At 55.9% G+C, this 15,695-nt stretch overlaps 1 protein-coding gene across 1 annotated transcript in view; it reads left to right on the top strand.

Moving 5' to 3' along the window:
- LOC121275121 (glycogen synthase kinase-3 alpha) overlaps positions 1-11,076 on the top strand; it is a gene marked incomplete at both ends in the record, with an annotated part of 28,061 nt that extends 16,985 nt beyond the window's left edge. Inside the window, 3 exons of the mRNA XM_041182538.1 lie at positions 1,148-1,245; positions 2,226-2,321; positions 10,890-11,076. Of these exons, the coding sequence (XP_041038472.1) occupies positions 1,148-1,245; positions 2,226-2,321; positions 10,890-11,076 (381 nt within the window). The remainder of the gene's footprint in view (positions 1-1,147; positions 1,246-2,225; positions 2,322-10,889) is intronic.
- Between the last annotated feature and the right edge of the window lie 4,619 nt (positions 11,077-15,695).

Here is a 15,695-nt window from a genome sequence, read left to right as displayed (position 1 = left end):
CACATTGTCCCTTACCCCTCCACATTACCCGGTGATTTACACACTGTCCCTTACCCCTCCACATTACCCGGTGATTTACACACTGTCCCTTACCCCTCCATATTACCCAGTGATTTACACATTGTCCCTTACCCCCTCCATGTTACCCGGTGATTTACACATTGTCCCTTACACCCAGTGACTTACACATTGTCCGTTACCCCTCCACATCACCCAGTGATTTACACACTGTCCCTTACCCCTCCGCCTTACCTAGTGATTTACACACTGTCCCTTACCCCTCCGCGTTACCTAGTGATTTACACACTGTCCCTTACCCCTCCGCGTTACCTAGTGATTTACACACTGTCCCTTACCCCTCCGCGTTACCTAGTGATTTACACACTGTCCCTTACCCCTCCGCGTTACCTGGTGATTTACACACTGTCCCTTACCCCTCCGTGTTACCTGGTGATTTACACATTGTCCCTTACCCCCTCCACGTTACCCGGTGATTTACACACTGTCCCTTACCCCTCCGTGTTACCTGGTGATTTACACACTGTCCCTTACCCCTCCGTGTTACCTGGTGATTTACACACTGTCCCTTACCCCTCCGTGTTACCTGGTGATTTACACACTGTCCCTTACCCCTCCGTGTTACCTGGTGATTTACACACTGTCCCTTACCCCTCCGTGTTACCTGGTGATTTACACACTGTCCCTTACCCCCTCCACGTTACCCGGTGATTTACACACTGTCCCTTACCCCTCCATGTTACCTGGTGATTTACACACTGTGCTTTAGTGTAGAAGAAGCTTTACTCTACCCAACCCCCGTGCTGTACCTGTCCTGGGAGTGTTTGATGGGGACAGTGTAGAGGGAGATTTACTCTGTATCTAACCCCGTGCTGTACCTGTCCTGGGAGTGTTTGATGGGGACGGTGTAGAGGGAGATTTACTCTGTATCTAACCCCGTGCTGTACCTGTCCTGGGAGTGTTTGATGGGGACAGTGTAGAGGGAGATTTACTCTGTATCTAACCCCGTGCTGTACCTGTCCTGGGAGGGTTTGGTAGTGATTTAAAGCTGCCATACGTATTGACAGATTTTCCCAGCTTTCAGGTCAGTTTGTGTTTGAAAATCTAAGATGAATTTTCTGTTGTGCAGATGTCTGGTCAGCAGGCTGTGTGCTGGCTGAGCTGCTTCTGGGACAGCCGATATTCCCAGGGGACAGCGGAGTGGACCAGCTTGTAGAGATAATTAAGGTGAGCATGGATACTGTGGAGAACCGTGAGGGGCATTGGAGAGAGAGGGGGGGGGGTCGACAGAGATCCGGGGAAGAGAGGTGGGTCGGGGGAGCCGAGGTTGGGTTGGAGGATCTGAGGCAAGGTGAGGGGAGCCGAGGGGGGATCGGGGGAGCCGAGGGGGGGTCGGGGGAGCCGAGGGGGGTTGGGGGGGGGTCGGAGGATCTGAGGCAAGGTGAGGGGAGCCGAGGGGGGGTCGGGGGGAGCCGAGGGGGGTTGGGCGGAGCCGAGGGAGGGTCGGGGGAGCCGAGGGAGGGTTGGGGGGAGCCGAGGGGGGTTGGGCGGAGCCGAGGGAGGGGTGGGGGGAGCCGAGGGAGGGGTGCGGCGAGCCGAGGGAGGGGTGCGGCGAGCCGAGGGAGGGGTGCGGCGAGCCGAGGGGGGTTCGGGGGGAGGTGAGGACACATCAAGGTAGCTGCCGCCCTCTTTCAATCTCTGCCCGCGTGTGCTGCACCCCCTCCTCCTGTCTCTCTCTCTCCCCCTGTCTCTCTCTCTCCCCCGTCTCTCTCTCTCCCCCTGTCTCTCTCTCTCCCCTGTCTCTCTCTCTCCCCCTGTCTCTCTCTCTCCCCCTGTCTCTCTCTCTCCCCCTGTCTCTCTCTCTCCCCCTGTCTCTCTCTCTCCCCCCTGTCTCTCTCTCTCCCCCCTGTCTCTCTCTCTCCCCCTTGTCTCTCTCTCTCCCCCCTGTCTCTCTCTCTCCCCCTGTCTCTCTCTCTCTCCCCCTGTCTCTCTCTCTCTCCCCCTGTCTCTCTCTCTCTCCCCCTGTCTCTCTCTCTCTCCCCCTGTCTCTCTCTCTCTCCCCCTGTCTCTCTCTCTCTCCCCCTGTCTCTCTCTCTCTCCCCCGTCTCTCTCTCTCTCCCCCTCTCTCTGTCACTCTGTGGAGGATGTGCTCTGATTCCGGCTCTCCAGGTTTGTTTGAGTCTTGCTGATTCCTTGTTTTTTTACAGGTGCTGGGAACACCCACACGGGAGCAGATCCGGGAAATGAATCCGAACTATACAGAGTTCAAATTCCCCCAAATTAAAGCACACCCCTGGTCAAAGGTCAGTGTGAGAGGGCAAGAGAGAAGCTGCAGAATCGACCGAGGGGAATGGGTTCATCTGCGGCAAACTCGATTCCCGGAGGAACGGTCAGCTCCCTCGGTCCCCTGGAGGGAACGGTCAGCTCCCTCGGTCCCCTGGAGGGAACGGTCAGCTCCCTCGGTCCCCTGGAGGGAACGGTCAGCTCCCTCGGTCCCCTGGAGGGAACGGTCAGCTCCCCTCGGTCCCCTGGAGGGAACGGTCAGCTCCCTCGGTCCCCTGGAGGGAACGGTCAGCTCCCTCGGTCCCCTGGAGGGAACGGTCAGCTCCCTCGGTCCCCTGGAGGGAACGGTCAGCTCCCTCGGTCCCCTGGAGGGAACGGTCAGCTCCCTCGGTCCCCTGGAGGGAACGGTCAGCTCCCTCGGTCCCCTGGAGGGAACGGTCAGCTCCCTCGGTCCCCTGGAGGGAACGGTCAGCTCCCTCGGTCCCCTGGAGGGAACGGTCAGCTCCCTCGGTCCCCTGGAGGGAACGGTCAGCTCCCTCGGTCCCCTGGAGGGAACGGTCAGCTCCCTCGGTCCCCTGGAGGGAACGGTCAGCTCCCTCGGTCCCCGGGGGGGGGAACGGTCAGCTCCCTCGGACCCGGCAGGGAGGAACGGTCAGCTCCCTCGGTCCCCTGGAGGGAACGGTCAGCTCCCTCGGTCCCCTGGAGGGAACGGTCAGCTCCCTCGGTCCCCGGGGGGGGAACGGTCAGCTCCCTCGGTCCCCTGGAGGGAACGGTCAGCTCCCTCGGTCCCCGGGGGGGTAACGGTCAGCTCCCTCGGTCCCCGGGGGGGAACGGTCAGCTCCCTCGGTCCCCGGGGGGGAACGGTCAGCTCCCTCGGTCTCCGGGGGGGGAACGGTCAGCTCCCTCGGTCCCCTGGAGGGAACGGTCAGCTCCCTCGGTCCCCTGGAGGGAACGGTCAGCTCCCTCGGTCCCCTGGAGGGAACGGTCAGCTCCCTCGGTCCCCTGGAGGGAACGGTCAGCTCCCTCGGTCCCCTGGAGGGAACGGTCAGCTCCCTCGGTCCCCGGGGGGGGAACGGTCAGCTCCCTCGGTCCCCGGGGGGGGAACGGTCAGCTCCCTCGGTCCCCTGGAGGGAACGGTCAGCTCCCTCGGTCCCCTGAAGGGAACGGTCAGCTCCCTCGGTCCCCTGGAGGGAACGGTCAGCTCCCTCGGTCCCCGGGGGGGGAACGGTCAGCTCCCTCGGTCCCCTGGAGGGAACGGTCAGCTCCCTCGGTCCCCTGGAGGGAACGGTCAGCTCCCTCGGTCCCCTGGAGGGAACGGTCAGCTCCCTCGGTCCCCGGGGGGGGACGGTCAGATCCCTCGGTCCCCGGGGGGGGAACGGTCAGCTCCCTCGGTCCCCGGGGGGGTAACGGTCAGCTCCCTCGGTCCCCGGGGGGGGAACGGTCAGCTCCCTCGGTCCCCGGGGGGGTAACGGTCAGCTCCCTCAGTCCCCTGGAGGGAACGGTCAGCTCCCTCGGTCCCCGGGGGGGGAACGGTCAGCTCCCTCGGTCCCCTGGAGGGAACGGTCAGCTCCCTCGGTCCCCTGGAGGGAACGGTCAGCTCCCTCGGTCCCCTGGAGGGAACGGTCAGCTCCCTCGGACCCGGCAGGGGGGAACGGTCAGCTCCCTCGGTCCCCGGGGGGGTAACGGTCAGCTCCCTCGGTCCCCTGGAGGGAACGGTCAGCTCCCTCGGTCCCCGGGGGGGAACGGTCAGCTCCCTCGGTCCCCTGGAGGGAACGGTCAGCTCCCTCGGTCCCCGGGGGGGGAACGGTCAGCTCCCTCGGTCCCCGGGGGGGGAACGGTCAGCTCCCTCGGTCCCCTGGAGGGAACGGTCAGCTCCCTCGGTCCCCGGGGGGGGACGGTCAGATCCCTCGGTCCCCTGGAGGGAACGGTCAGCTCCCTCGGTCCCCGGGGGGGGACGGTCAGATCCCTCGGTCCCCGGGGGGGGAACGGTCAGCTCCCTCGGTCCCCGGGGGGGTAACGGTCAGCTCCCTCGGTCCCCGGGGGGGGAACGGTCAGATCCCTCGGTCCCCTGGAGGGAACGGTCAGCTCCCTCGGTCCCCTGGAGGGAACGGTCAGCTCCCTCGGTCCCCTGGAGGGAACGGTCAGCTGCCTCGGTCCCCGGGGGGGAACGGTCAGATCCCTCGGTCCCCGGGGGGGGGACGGTCAGATCCCTCGGTCCCCGGGGGGGTAACGGTCAGCTCCCTCGGTCCCCGGGGGGGGACGGTCAGATCCCTCGGTCCCCGGGGGGGGGACGGTCAGATCCCTCGGTCCCCGGGGGGGGAACGGTCAGATCCCTCGGTCCCCGGGGGGGGTAACGGTCAGCTCCCTCGGACCCGGCAGGGGGGAACGGTCAGATCCCTCGGACCCAGCAGGGAACGGTCAGCTCCCTCGGACCCGGCAGGGAACGGTCAGCTCCCTCGGACCCAGCAGGGAACGGTCAGCTCCCTCGGACCCAGCAGGGAACGGTCAGCTCCCTCGGACCCGGCAGGGAACGGTCAGCTCCCTCGGACCCAGCAGGGAACGGTCAGCTCCCTCGGACCCAGCAGGGAACGGTCAGCTCCCTCGGTCCCCGGGGGACACGGTCAGCTCCCTCGTTCCCCGGGGGGTAACGGTCAGCTCCCTCAGACCCGGCAGGGGGGAACGGTCAGCTCCCTCGGACCCTGGGGGAGAACGGTCAGCTCCCTCGGTCCCCTGGAGGGAACGGTCAGCTCCCTCGGTCCCCGGGGGGGTAACGGTCAGCTCCCTCGGACCCTGGGTGAGAACGGTCAGCTCCCTCGGACCCTGGGGGAGAACGGTCAGCTCCCTCGGTCCCCTGGAGGGAACGGTCAGATCCCTCGGACCCGGCAGGGAACGGTCAGCTCACTCGGTCCCCGGGGGGCACGGTCAGCTCCCTCAGACCCGGCAGGGGGGAACGGTCAGCTCCCTCGGTCCTCTGGAAGTCTTCGCTATCGAGGATACAAGTAACATGCCGGAAATAGCCAATCAGGAAATGGAAGGGAGGGTGGAACTCGGGGAAATTACAATCGCCAGGGAAGTGGTATTGAGGAAATGGTTCAGGCTTCGGGCTGACCAATCCCCAGGTCCAGGTTGACTTCACCCGAAGGTCCTGAAAGAAGTGGCTGGGGACTTAGTTGATGCATTAATTTCAAGTTTCCAAAACTCCCTCGATTCAGGGACGTTTCCATTAGATTGTAAAATAGCAGATATAACTCCTTTATTCCAAAAGGGAGTGAGACAGAAAGTAGGAAACTGCAGGCCAGATAGAATCATATCTGTCAGAGGCAAATGTTCCAGGCTGATATTAACGATGATATAGCCGGGTGCTTGAAAATATCAAGGCAATCAGGCAGAGTCAACATGGTTTTGTGAAAGGGAAATCATGTTTAACCAATTTGTTGGAGTTCTTTGAAGCAATCACGTGCTGCGGATAAAGGGGAACCGGTGGATGTGCTGAACTTAGATTTCCAGAAGGCATTTGATAAAGTGCCACATCAAAGGTTATTGTGGAAAGTAAAAGCTCATGGTATAGGGGTAACATATTGGCATGGATAGAATAGAAACATACATAGAAACTAGGAGCAGGAGGAGGACATTCAGCCCTTCGAGTCTGCTCCACCATTCACTATGATCATGGCTGATCATCCAACTCAATAACCTGCTCTCGCTTTCTCTCCATATCCTTTGATCCTTTTCGCCCCAAGAGCTATATCTAACTCCTTCTTGAAAACGTACAATGTTTTGACCTCAACTACTTTCTGTGGTAACGAATTCCACAGGCTCACCTCTCTCTGGGTGAAGAGATTTCCACTCATCCCAGTCCTAAATGGTCTACCCCATATCCTCAGACTGTGACCCCTGGTTCTGGACTCCCCCACCATCGGGAACATCCTTCCTGCATCTACCCTGTCTAGTCCTGCTAGAATTTTATAGGTTTCAATGAGATCCCCCCTCATTCTTCTGAACTCCAGCGAATATAATCCGAATCGACTCAAACTCTTCTCATATGTCAGTCCCACCATCCCCGGAATCAGTCGGGTAAACCTTCGCTGCACTTCCTCTGTAGCAAGAACATCCTTCCTTAGATAAGGAGACCAAAACTGCACACAATATTCCAGGTGTGGTCTCACCAAGGCCCTGTATAATTGCAGCAAGACATCCCTGCTCCTGTACTCGAATCCTCTCACTATGAAGGCCAACATACCATTTGCCTTCTTTACCACCTGCTGCACCTGCATGCTTACCTTCAGCGACTGGTGTACAAGGACACCCAGGTCTCATTGCACATTCCCCTCTCTCAATTTATAGCCATTCAGATAATAACCTGCCTTCCTGTTTTTGCTACCAAAGTGGATAACCTCACATTTATCCACATTATACTGCATCTGCCATGCATTTGCCCACTCACTCAGCTTGTCCAAATCACACTGAAGCATCTCTGCATCCTCCTCACAGCTTGGACGAGTAGAGATGGGATCCAGTTGTCCATTTGGGAACCAATGACATAGGTAGAACTGGGAACGATGTTCTATTAAAGAGTATCTGAGGAGTTAGGGACTAAATTAAAACACAGAACATCAAAGGGTAATCAGATCTTCATTGAACCACCTTCCGATTGGCATAGGGTCAAGCAGATTCAAGAATTTAACATGTGGCTGAGAGTGGTGTGCGATGAAGAGGGTTTGATTCATGGGTCACTGGCATCAGTACTGAGGGGAGAGTGAGTTATTCTGTTGGGATAGGCTCCACTTGAACTGGGCTCAGACCAGTGTCCTGGCCAATCATATATCCAGGGCTATGGACACGGATTTAAGTAAATACTTTGCTTCAGTCTTCACAGTAGTAGACACTAATAGCATTCAATACGAAATAATCAAGGGGCAAAAGAAGGGGAAGAAATAAATACAATAACTATCACTAGAGAAAAAGTACTAGGGAAACTAATGGGGCTAAAGGCCAATAAGTCCCCTGGACCTGATGAGTTGCTTCCTAGGATATTTAAGGAAATGGCCACAGAGTTAGTGGATGTAATCTTCTAAGAACCCAGGAACTTCTTCCCTCAGAGGGTAGTCAATCTGTGGAATTCTTTACCGCAGAGGGCTGTAGAGGCTGGGTTGTTAAGTATATTCAGATAGAATCTGAGATAGACAGATTTTTAATCAGTAAGGGAATCAAGGGCGATGGAGAAAAGGCAGGAAACTGGAGTTGAAGATTATCAGATCAGCCATGATCACGTTGAATGGCAGAGCAGACCCGATGGGCTGAATAGCCCACTTCTGCTCCTCTGTCTTATGGATTTAAAATAACAGAGATGGGAGTGGGCAGAGGGTTTGTGTGAAGATTCAGAAATCCAAAGAGAAAGGTTGAGGCATCAGAACAGTGTAGCGATGTGGGTAAAAACCAAAGCAGAGTGGGACAGGAAGGGGTGGAAAGTTTAACAAAACTGTACATTGGTGAATAAAGATGTTGGAGGCAACAGAAGTAATGAAAGGAAATTAAAGGTTCTTTATCTGAATGCACGAAACAGCTGCAGAGTATGATAGATGAAATAGTGACTCAGATCGAGGTAAAGGATTTGGGTTTAATTACTATTACAGACACATGGTTACAACGATGGAAAATAAATATCCCTGGTTATACAGTATTTTGGAAAAACAGAATGTCAAAGGAGGAGTAGATATTTTAAGATAACGTAAAAACATTGGCGAGGAAGAGATCTGGCCTCCGAAGGCCAGGAAGTAGAGTCAGTATGGGTGGAAATTAGAAATAGCAAGTCAGAAAACACTGGTGGGAGTAGTTTATAGGCCCTGAACCGTGGTTATACCATTGGACAGAGCATCAAACAAGGCACCATTGGAGCTTCTAACAAAGGCCATGTCATAATTGTGGGGTCTTTAATCTTAATATAAACTGGGACAATCAAATTGGCAATAGAAGATGAGTTTGTAAAATGTTTTCATCATAGTTTCTTGGAGCAACACGTTGTGGAATCGACTGGGGATGATGAAGCGATATTAGATCTGGTATTGAGTAATGAAACAGGGTCAATTAGTAATGTAACAGTATTGTACTAGTACAGTAACACCACTGGGAAATAGTGATCATAATATCACTGAATCCCATGTTCAGTTTGAAAGTGACAGACTCCAATCACAAACAAGCATCTTAAACTTAAACAAAGCCAATTACATCGGTATGAGGGGAGAACTGGTTAAGGTTAATTGGGTAAGTAGACTAAAAGGTATGGAAGTAAATGAACAGTAGGAGACATTTAAAGAAAAAATTCAAAATGTTTAACAAAAATACACTCCATTGAAAAACAAAACCTGAAAGAAGGACCCGTCCGTGGCTCACTCAAAGTTAAGGATAGTATTAGGTTAAAAGAAGAGGCTGACAATTCTGTAAACAGTAGCAAGCCTGAGGATTGGGGGGTGTTTTAGAAATGAGCAGAGGGTCACCAAAACGTGCATAAGGGAAGAAAGTAGAACATGAGAGTAAAAAAGCAAGAAACATAAACACAGATTCTAAGGGCTTTTATAAGCAGATAAAAAGGAGGAGAGTAGCTAAAGTTAACATTGGTTGCTCTGAATTAGAGTCGGGAGAAATTATCATGGAGAATGAGGAAAGGCAGAGGCATGGAACAAATACTTTGTACCTGACCTCACGGTCCAAGACACGGGTTTCATTCCAGAAATAGATGGTAAACTAGGGGCTAAAAAGAATGAGGAATTTAGGGAAATGAATATTAATAGAGAAAAAGCATTGGAGAAACATGAGGGACTAAAATCCGACAATTCCCCGGGACGCTCTAGGGTTTTAAGGAAGATAGCTGCAGAGATGGTGGATGCGTTGGCTGAGATTTTCCAGATTGGAAGTTGGAAAATGTTGCTCTGCTTTCCAAGAATGGAGGGAGAGAGAAAACTGGGAACAACAGGCCAGTTAATTTGACAGCAGTGGTTGGGAAAATGCTGGAATCTATCATTGAGTAGTTTGAACAATACATGTGGGAAAGCACAGGAAGATCAGAACAAGTCAACATCGTTTTACTGAAAAGGGAAATCCTGTTTGTATTTGTGGTTTTTTTGAGGATGGAACTGGTAGGGTAGATTAAGGGAAGCCAGTAAATGCAGTACACCTGGATTTCCAACAGGATTTTGATAAAGTGCCACACAAAAGGATATTAGGCAAGGGAAGTATGCATGGAGTTGCAGGTAATGTATTAACACAGACAGAGGATTGGTTAAATGAAAGGTAGCAGAGAGTAGGCATAAATGGGACATATTCCAGTTGGCAGGTAGTGAATAGTGGAGGGCCACAGGGGTCAGTGCTGGAGGCTCAACTATTTACAATCGAGTTGTGTTCTGATCAACTCTGTGATTGTCCATTCGTAAATCTGATGACACCCTCTGCCAAAGCACCTCGTCCCTTCAACACACACTGTAACCCCTCAATCTCCTGATCACTGTCCCATTTAACACACACTGTAACCCCTCAATCTCCCGATCACTGTCCTGTTTAACACACACTGTAACCCCTCAATCTCCCGATCACTGTGCTGTTTAACACACACTGTAACCCCTCAATCTCCCGATCACTGTCCTGTTTAACACACACTGTAACCCCTCAATCTCCCGATCACTGTCCTGTTTAACACACACTGTAACCCCTCAATCTCCCGATCACTGTCCCGTTTAACACACACTGTAACCCCTCAATCTCCCGATCACTGTCCCGTTTAACACACACTGTAACCCCTCAATCTCCCGATCACTGTGCTGTTTAACACACACTGTAACCCCTCAATCTCCCGATCACTGTCCTGTTTAACACACACTGTAACCCCTCAATCTCCCGATCACTGTCCTGTTTAACACACACTGTAACCCCTCAATCTCCCGATCACTGTCCTGTTTAACACACACTGTAACCCCTCAATCTCCCGATCACTGTCCTGTTTAACACAAACTGTAACCCCTCAATCTCCCGATCACTGTCCTGTTTAACACACACTGTAACCCCTCAATCTCCCGATCACTGTCCTGTTTAACACACACTGTAACCCCTCAATCTCCCGATCACTGTCCTGTTTAACACACGCTGTAACCCCTCAATCTCCCGATCACTGTGCTGTTTAACACACACTGTAACCCCTCAATCTCCCGATCACTGTCCTGTTTAACACACACTGTAACCCCTCAATTTCCCGATCACTGTCCTGTTTAACACACACTGTAACCCCTCAATCTCCCGATCACTGTCCTGTTTAACACACACTGTAACCCCTCAATCTCCCAATCACTGTCCCGTTTAACACACACTGTAACCCCTCAATCTCCCGATCACTGTCCCGTTTAACACACACTGTAACCCCTCAATCTCCCGATCACTGTCCCGTTTAACACACACTGTAACCCCTCAATCTCCTGATCACTGTCCTGTTCTATTGAACGCAAACACTCACCACTCGATCTCTCTTATCAGCCCCTGTATAGCTGGTTTCCTGGGCGTTTGCTGCTTGTTGAGGTTTTCTCTCTCTCTTCGTTCACTTGCAGGTTTTCAAAGTTCGGACGCCGCCTGAAGCTATTGCCCTCTGCAGCCGACTGCTGGAGTACACGCCTGCTCTGCGCCTCTCACCCCTCGAATCCTGTGCACACCCGTTCTTTGATGAGTTACGGGAATCTTCCACACGGCTGCCTAATGGGCGGCAGCTGCCTGAGCTCTTCAGCTTCTCCCCAGTTGGTGAGTTCCAAAGCTGAGAGTAGGAACATGGGGTGTGAACAGCGGGTACAGGGCCGCATGCCTGTGGACCCAGTCTCCCAGGTGTACATTGACACGGCTCCTCCCTGCATGCGTCACTCCCTCCCGGCCTTCACCACAGCTTAATCAAACCAAATTTACCACACTAGAAGCCGATGTTCAGAGAGGTGGCCAAAGGCTTCATGGATGAGTTGCGCTTTGAGGAGAGTCTTGAAGGAGGACAGCGCGGGTGGGAGGGGGAGAGGTTTGGGAGTGCGGGTAGGAATTGCAGAGCTTGGGTCCTTGACACCCGAAGGCGTCGCAACCAATGGGGGAGCGATTGAAATCGGGGCATGCTCAAGAGGCTGGAATTCACAGAGCACCGAGACCCCGACCCACCCTCTCCCATCCTCACCTGCCCACGGCCCCCCACCCCCCCCCATCCTCACCGCTCTCCTGTTCCTGTCTCTGGTAGGATTGTCGGAGATCAGCAGGGATGTAGGGGCTGGAGGAGGTTACAGAGATACGGAGGGGTGTAGGGGCTGGAGGAGGTTACAGAGATAGGGAGGGATGTAGGGTCTGGAGGAGGTTACAGAGATAGGGAGGGTTGTAGGGGCTGGAGGAGGTTACAGAGATAGGGAGGTTGTAGGGGCTGGAGGAGGTTACAGAGATAGGGAGGGTTGTAGGGGCTGGAAGAGGTTACAGAGATAGGGAGGGTTGTAGGGGCTGGAAGAGGTTACAGAGATAGGGAGGGTTGTAGGAGCTGGAGGAGGTTACAGAGATAGGGAGTGTTGTAGGGGCTGGAGGAGGTTACAGTGATAGGGAGGGTTGTAGGGGCTGAAGGAGGTTACAGAGATAGGGAGGAGTGAAGGGGCTGGAGGAGGTTACAGAGATAGGGAGGGTTGTAGGGACTGGAGGAGGTTACAGAGATAGGGAGTGTTGGAGGGACTGGAGGAGGTTACAGAGATAGGGAGGGTTGTAGAGGCTGGAGGAGGTTACAGAGATAGGGAGGGTGTAGGGGCTGGAGGAGGTTACAGAGATAGGGAGGGGTGTAGGGGCTGGAGGAGGTTACAGAGATAGGGAGGGGTGTAGGGGTTGGAGGAGTTTACAGAGATAGGGAGGGGTGTAGGGGTTGGAGGAGTTTACAGAGATAGGGAGGGTTGTAGGTCTGGAGGAGGTTACAGAGATAGGGAGTGTTGTAGGGGATGGAGGAGGTTACAGAGATAGGGAGGGGTGTAGGGGCTGGAGGAGGTTACAGAGATAGGGAGGGGTGTAGGGGTTGGAGGAGTTTACAGAGATAGGGAGGGGTGTAGGGGTTGGAGGAGGTTACAGAGATAGGGAGGGGTGTAGGGGCTGGAGGAGGTTACAGAGATAGGGAGGGTTGTAGGGGCTGGAGGAGGTTACAGAGATAGGGAGGGGTGTAGGGGCTGGAGGAGGTTACAGAGATAGGGAGGGGTGTAGGGGTTGGAGGAGTTTACAGAGATAGGGAGGGGTGTAGGGGTTGGAGGAGGTTACAGAGATAGGGAGGGGTGTAGGGGTTGGAGGAGTTTACAGAGATAGGGAGTGTTGTAGGGGTTGGAGGAGGTTACAGAGATAGGGAGGGGTGTAGGGGCTGGAGGAGGTTACAGAGATAGGGAGGGTTGTAGGGGCTGGAGGAGGTTACACAGATAGGGAGGGGTGTAGGGGGTTGGAGGAGGTTACAGAGATAGGGAGGGTTGTAGGGGTTGGAGGAGGTTACAGAGATAGGGAGGGGTGTAGGGGTTGGAGGAGGTTACAGAGATAGGGAGGGGTATAGGGGTTGGAGGAGGTTACAGAGATAGGGAGGGGTGTAGGGGTTGGAGGAGTTTACAGAGATAGGGAGGGGTGTAGTCGCATTTGCCCACGTTCTCTCCCTCTGTCTCTGTGCTGCTGCCTTCTCTTTGTCTCTGTATCTGTCACCCTCTCTCCCTGTCCTGGCCCCCTCCTCCCTCCCAACCCCTCCCTCCCACTTCCCTCGTCCCTTCCACTTGCCCCCCCTCTCCCACACACCCCCCACCCACACCGTCCAACAACCACCCACACCCTCCCATCTCCTCGTATCCCCTCCCTTCCCCTTCCATTGTCACTCCACCTCGTCACTTCCTCCCCCTTTGTCACGCCAGCCCTCCCTCCGTCCCTCCCTCCGTCCCTCCCTCCGTCCCTCCCTCCGTCCCTCCCTCCGTCCCTCCCTCCGTCCCTCCCTCCGTCCCTCCCTCCGTCCCTCCCTCCGTCCCTCCCTCCACCTTGCCCCCTCTGCACCCCGCTTCCTCTCGCTCTCGCTCTGTTTCTTTGTGTGTCTCTCTCTCTCTGCCTTGCCCTGTCTCTGCCTGTCTTTCTCCCTCTGCCTCTCACTCTGTCTGTCTCTCTTTCTTCTCTCTCTCTCTGCTTCACCCTGTCTCTGTCTGTCTGTCTCTGCCTTGCTCTGTCTCTGTCTCTCGCGCTCTCTGTCCCTCTGCCTCTCACTCTGTCTGTCTCTCTTTCTCTCTCTCTCTGCTTCACCCTGTCTCTGTCTGTCTGTCTCTGCCTCACTCTGTCTCTGTCTCTCGCGCACTCTCTCCCTGCCTCGCTCTCTCTCCGTGCCTCGCTCTCTCTCTCTCTCTCTCTCTCTCGTGCTGTGTCTCTCTCTCTCCGTGCCTCGCTCCATCTCTCTCTCCGTGCCTCGCTCCGTCTCTCTCTCCGTGCCTCGCTCCGTCTCTCTCTCCGTGCCTCGCTCCGTCTCTCTCTCCGTGCCTCGCTCCGTCTCTCTCTCCGTGCCTCGCTCCGTCTCTCTCTCCGTGCCTCGCTCCGTCTCTCTCTCCGTGCCTCGCTCCGTCTCTCTCTCGTGCTCGCTCCGTCTCTCTTCTCCGTGCCTCGCTCGTCTCTCTCTCCGTGCCTCGCTCCGTCTCTCTCGTGCTCGCTCCGTCTCTCTACTCCGTGCCTCGCTCCGTCTCTCTCTCCGTGCCTCGCTCCGTCTCTCTCTCCGTGCCTCGCTCGTCTCTCTCTCCGTGCCTCGCTCGGCTCTCTCCCGTGCCTCGCTCCGGTCTCTCTCTCCGTGCCTCGCTCGTCTCTCTCTCCGTGCCTCGCTCCGTCTCTCTCTCCGTGCCTCGCTCGTCTCTCTCTCGTGCCTCGCTCCGTCTCTCTCTCCGTGCCTCGCTCCGTCTCTCTCTCCCTGCCTCGCTCCGTCTCTCTCTCCCTGCCTCGCTCCGTCTCTCTCTCCCTGCCTCGCTCTGTCTCTCTCTCTCTCCCTGCCTCGCTCTGTCTCTCTCTCTCTCCCTGCCTCTCTCTGTCTCTCTCTCTCTCCCTGCCTCGCTCCGTCTCTCTCTCCCTGCCTCGCTCCGTCTCTCTCTCTCTCCCTGCCTCGCTCTGTCTCTCTCTCTCTCCCTGCCTCTCTCTGTCTCTCTCTCCCTGCCTCTCTCTGTCTCTCTCTCTCTCTCCGTGCCTCGCTCCGTCTCTCTCTCTCTCTCCCTGCCTCTCTCTGTCTCTCTCTCTCTCTCTGCCTCGCTCCGTCTCTCTCTCCCTGCCTCTCTCTGTCTCTCTCTCTCTCCGTGCCTCGCTCCGTCTCTCTCTCCTGCCTCGCTCCGTCTCTCTCTCCTGCCTCGCTCTGTCTCTCTCTCCCTGCCTCGCTCCGTCTCTCTCTCTCTCCCTGCCTCGCTCTCTCTCTCTCTCTCTCTCCCTGCCTCGCTCCGTCTCTCTCTCCCTGCCTCGCTCCGTCTCTCTCTCTCTCCCTGCCTCGCTCCGTCTCTCTCTCTCTCCCTGCCTCGCTCTATCTCTCTCTCTCTCTCCCTGCCTCGCTCTATCTCTCTCTCTCCCTGCCTCTCTCTGTCTCTCTCTCTCTCCCTGCCTCGCTCTGTCTCTCTCTCTCTCCCTGCCTCGCTCTGTCTCTCTCTATCTCCCTGCCTCTCTCCCTGCCTCGCTCTGTCTCTCTCTCTCTCCGTGCCTCGCTCCGTCTCTCTCTCTGTGCCTCGCTCCGTCTCTCTCTCCTGCCTCGCTCCGTCTCTCTCTCCCTGCCTCGCTCCGTCTCTCTCTCTCTCCCTGCCTCGCTCCGTCTCTCTCTCCGTGCCTCGCTCCGTCTCTCTCTCTCTCCCTGCCTCGCTCCGTCTCTCTCTCTCTCCCTGCCTCGCTCTGTCTCTCTCTCTCTCCCTGCCTCGCTCCGTCTCTCTCTCCCTGCCTCGCTCCGTCTCTCTCTCTCTCCCTGCCTCGCTCCGTCTCTCTCTCTCTCCCTGCCTCGCTCCGTCTCTCTCTCTCTCCCTGCCTCGCTCCGTCTCTCTCTCTCTCCCTGCCTCGCTCTGTCTCTCTCTCTCTCCCTGCCTCGCTCCGTCTCTCTCTCTCTCCCTGCCTCGCTCCGTCTCTCTCTCTCTCCCTGCCTCGCTCCGTCTCTCTCTCTCTCCCTGCCTCGCTCCGTCTCTCTCTCTCTCCCTGCCTCGCTCCGTCTCTCTCTCTCTCCGTGCCTCGCTCCGTCTCTCTCTCCCTGCCTCGCTCCGTCTCTCTCTCTCTCCCTGCCTCGCTCCGTCTCTCTCTCTCTCCCTGCCTCGCTCTGTCTCTCTCTCTCTCTCTCCCTGCCTCGCTCTGTCTCTCTCTCTCTCTCTCTCTCTCCCTGCCTCGCTCTGTCTCTCTCTCTCTCTCTC

The sequence above is a fragment of the Carcharodon carcharias genome, unplaced genomic scaffold (assembly GCF_017639515.1).
Source record: "Carcharodon carcharias isolate sCarCar2 unplaced genomic scaffold, sCarCar2.pri scaffold_1027_ctg1, whole genome shotgun sequence".
Taxonomy (NCBI): Eukaryota; Metazoa; Chordata; class Chondrichthyes; order Lamniformes; family Lamnidae; genus Carcharodon; species Carcharodon carcharias.
Note: the sequence above shows the minus strand (reverse complement) of the source record. Positions and strands in the feature narration are given on the sequence as shown.